The following is a 4,296-nucleotide window of genomic DNA, read 5'->3' on the forward strand; positions in this document are numbered from 1 at the left end:
ACAGTGGGGGTCCCTGCAGACAGCGGTCACCTTCCTCCTCCTCTTCTTCATCCTCCATTTGCTGGGGTCCCCCATAGCATCGCCCATCAGGGCTCGGAGGCACGTCCCCCCCTTGCTGGCCCTCCCGGAGCCGCTGGGTGCTGCAGCCATAGTGGTGTCACATCATGGGACCACGGGGCATGGAGTCCTGAGGGTGCGGCTGGTACCAGGCTCCAAAGCTGCTGATGTAGTTGTTGGGGGGCAGCGGGGGCCCTTTGCCCGGCACAGGGATGTCCCAGAGCGGGGGGATGCTGGGGGAGCAGGGGGACAGTGAGGAGGAGGTGTGCAGGTGCTGCTCCCCATCGGGCGCACTCGAGCCCTGCTTCATGATCTTCTTGTATTTGGAGCGCTTGTTCTGGAACCAGATTTTGACCTGTGGGTGAGAGTGGGGTGAGCAGGGATGTGGAGAAGGTCGCACCGCTGGGCAGTGTCCCACCCCTCAGGTCCCATTATTTTGCAGCTGTTTCATCCCCCCACCTGTGTGAGGGTCCACGAGACGAACCCAACCCTATGCGAGCCACTAGAGAATCCACCACGAGGAGCTGGAGGAGAAGACGATAAGGGAAACAGGGAGAGCAGAGAGCAACTCAAGAGCCTCCAGCCCCGTGTGTCCCCATGTGTCCCCCCAGCTGTGCCCCCTCCAGCCCAACCCGGGCACAGGAGCACTGCTGGGGCGCGGCGCGGTGGGGCCCGCAGCGCTCTGCTCGGGGTGGTGGCCCCACTCATTCCTCCCCACGGTCCCCCCCGCGCTGTCGGCAGGTTCCCACTTGCCTCCTCTTCCCCGTCTTTATGAGCTCGCTTCGCCCCTGGCTCCGGGCTGCACCGCTGCCGCCTGCCTGTCTCTCCCCATCGCCTTCAAAAACCCACTCACCCCATCCCGCGGCGCGGGGCCGCCCAACGCCGGGCACGGCTGGGCCAGCAGCCAGGCTCCAGGGCTGGGAAAGTCCCTCTGCCTCTGGGAGGTGCGAGGAGGGCACCCCAAATCCCACCCGCAGGGCCCCGGCGGCGCCGGCTGCACGGCACGGCTCCAACGCGCCCCGATCCGGACTCAATCCGTGCGTGCGCCACCAACGTCCCCTGGGGAGGCACCGGGTGTCGGGGTCGGGGGGCTCAGCCCTACCTGGGTCTGGGTGAGCCCCAGCTGGGCCGCCAGCTCGGCACGCTCGGGCAGCGCCAGGTATTGGGTCTGCTGGAAGCGTTGGTTGAGGGCCTGCAGCTGCAGGCTGGAGTAGATGGTGCGTGGTTTGCGCAGCTTCTTCCCCTTGCCGTTGAGGCGCAGCTCGCCGTTGGCCACTGGTGGAGGCTTATTGGGTTCTTGGGGAGGGAAAGGAGAGGAGAGGACAGTCAGTGGGGACAGGAGGGGAACCGCAGTGCTGTGGATGTGCTGCCCCTGGGGGGCTGCGCTGTCAATGGGGGCTGCGCTGTCCCTGCGGTCAGCGGGGGCTGCAATGGCACTGGGGGCTGAGCTGTCCCTGGGGGCTGTGTGGTCACTTGGGGCTGTGCTGTCAATGGGGGCTGCTCTGCCCCATCACTGGGGGCTGTGCTGTTGTCAGTGGGGGCTGTGCTGTCCCTGGGGGCTGCTCTGCCCCATCACTGGGGGCTGTGTGGTCACTTGGGGCTGTGCTGTCCCTGGGGGGCTGCTCTGCCCCATCACTGGGGGCTGTGTGGTCACTTGGGGCTGTGCTGTCCCTGGGGGGTTGCTCTGCCCCATCACTGGAGGCTGCGCTGTTCCTTGGGGCCGTTCTGTTAATGGGGGCTGTGCTGGCCCTACTGTGCCCCACCACTGGGGCTGTCCTGCCCCTATGGGTGCCCCATCACTGGGGCTGGGCTGGGCTCTGCTGTGCAGGCTGCTTTGCAAAGGGATCTGCCTCTGCTTCACCGCTTCATTCAAAAAAAAAAATTAAGGAGGTGGAGGGATGGAGGGATCCATTCAGTACTGCTCGATCCCCACAGTAGGAAGGTGACAGCCCCGTGGCATGCACGCTGTGAGGGGTGGGTGGGGAGACAGGGCCCTGCGAGGGGATGGGAGGTGGCTGAGACCCCCATCTCCCAGGCAGCCCTGCTCCTTGGGTTCTGTGTCACCTCCAACCCCGGTGGTGACTCTGAGTATCTGCGGGTCTTTTGGGGACATGGGGCACGGTGGGGGTAGATGTCTCTGCTCTCAGAGACACTGGAAATCAGGAGTGTGCACAGCCCCGCACCCCCCACCCCGCTGCCATGGAGAAGGGCTCAGCGGAGCGTGGGACCCCTCTGCTGTGAGCCCTGCGGGGGAGGGGGGAGCTGGAGAGGTGGGGGTTAGCTTTCAGCTTTGGGGAAAAGCAGACGGCAATTGGAATGCGCGCTGCAGGACCGAAGGGAGGAGCTGCGGGATCGGGACAGCCGGGGCTCTGCAGCCCCCCGGGGGCTTCTCGCAGCCTCTCACCCACCCACCGCCGTGTCTTCCCCCCGTTACGTCTCCCCCCCAGCAAAGGTCCGAGCCCCCCGCCCGGTCGCGCTGCCCACGGGCCGCCCCGAAACGCTTTCGACGGTTGCGGGGCGGGGAGCGGCGGCGCCGCGGTGCCTCGACGGGGCGGGACGGGACAGCGATGGGAACCGGGATGGGAACCGGGATGGGAACCGGGATAGGGACCGGAACCCCCCGCGGCCGCCTTACCTGCGTCCTGCAGCCCGGCGCCGTGGGCCAGCCCGGCCGGGGGATGCTGGGGCGGGTAGGGCAGGTAGGGGCCGCCGTGGGGCGGGGGGGGGGGACCGCCGGGGTAAGGATAGGAACCGGGCCGGCTGTAGGAGGAGAAGGGCGACGGGTCGTGCTGGGGGTGGCCGGCGGGGTGGAGGCCGTGCAGCGGGTAGTGCGGAGGAGAGGGGTGGCCGAGCTCCAGGAAAGAAGTTTTGGATGGGTCGGAGCCCAATAAGCTCTCGGTGACGGAGCTCATGGTCATGGCCGGGCCGAACCGGGCCGGGCCGGGCCGGGCAGCCCTCGGAGCCCGCAGCGCCGCGCCCCGCAGCCCCCCCCGCCGGGCTCCGCGCTGCCGCACCGCGGCCCCGCGCCCGGGGGATCCCCTGCCCGCCCCGCCCCGCCCCCTGAGCCCCGCCCAGGGACGTCGCTCCCACCCCCCCCACTCTCCGGGGGCAGCCCCCTGGATGCCCTCCCCTCGGGGGTATCCCCTCTGTGCCCTCTCTCCCAATGCGGGTCTCCCGGGCCGGCTGTGGCCAGGAGGGGAGATGGGAGGGGGACACCGCGACCTCTCCCTGCGTCCGGACCTCCCCGGAGGGGGGTCTTGTCCTCAGTGCGGGGCGCTGCTTTGCACGAGGACCCCTCCTTAGAGGGGACAAAAAGCGAATGGCAGCGCATGAAGGGACTCGACACCTTGGACCTGGGCACAGAGGGACAAAAAGCAGCTGGGATCACTGGTGTGGGGACATGGGAGGACAAGAGGGATGGGAGAAAGTGCAGAGGTGGACAGAGGTTGGGCAGACACGGACGGAAGGTTGGACACGAGACCTCATGCCTCGGTGCCTGCTGGCTGCAGGGGGACAACCTGCTGCACCGCTGCCATGCGTTTGGGGACATCGTGGCACAGAGCTGGGTGGCTCACATCAGCCATGAGCGCGCCCGGTCTCAGCGCCGCCCCACGAGGGCTTTGCCTGGGAGGAGGTGGCAGCGGCCGGGGATGCTGGCAGGGAGGGTCCCCCATCCCCACCCTCCCATTAGACCATCTCCAAAACATGTTTCCATCTCGCCATCGCGACGGCTCTGAGTCACTCGGCAGCTCCGATATAAATAGCTGAGCTCCTCACTAACCTCCAGGCACGCCGGGACCCCGCTGCAGCCCCAGGCTCTGAACCAAACAGCTCCTGCCCCCATCCCATTCCCCGTTGGTCTTCTGCCATCCGCCCCCATCCTGACCTCGGGATGGTGCCCAGCACAGCTGGACCCATAGAACAGCCTCATTGGCACGGGTTCTGGGGTCCCTATAAGGAGCGTGGACGTGGGTCCAGTGCCCAGGGGAGAGGTGGGATCAGACCCATACTTAAGCCCTCAGGGTGGGCACCTCGGATGCGTGGGTGCTCCAAAGGATGAGGGCTCCCATAGGCCATGCCCACCTCCCTGCTCGGATATTTTAGGCACAGGTTGGGCAGAGGGGACCTTGGTGGCATTTTCACCCCTTGAGGGACAAGAAGAGCCTCACATTCCATCACCTGGCATGGTTGCAACCCTTATCTGGGTGCTGGCATCCCTGTGCACGTTTTGGAACATTA

General features: G+C 66.9%; 1 protein-coding gene across 1 annotated transcript; it reads right to left on the reverse strand.

The window, feature by feature from the left end:
• Positions 1-2,975, reverse strand: DLX4 (distal-less homeobox 4). The gene is made up of 3 exons (XM_085211066.1): positions 2,693-2,975; positions 1,160-1,353; positions 1-412 (listed from the first exon to the last, which is right to left on the reverse strand). Exons 1-3 carry the CDS (start codon positions 2,973-2,975, stop codon positions 158-160), a joined length of 732 nt encoding a protein of 243 aa, XP_085067192.1. The 3' UTR covers positions 1-157.
• Between the last annotated feature and the right edge of the window lie 1,321 nt (positions 2,976-4,296).

The sequence above is a fragment of the Meleagris gallopavo genome, chromosome 29, assembly GCF_905368555.1.
Source record: "Meleagris gallopavo chromosome 29, MGAL_WU_HG_1.1, whole genome shotgun sequence".
Classification (NCBI taxonomy): domain Eukaryota; kingdom Metazoa; phylum Chordata; class Aves; order Galliformes; family Phasianidae; genus Meleagris; species Meleagris gallopavo.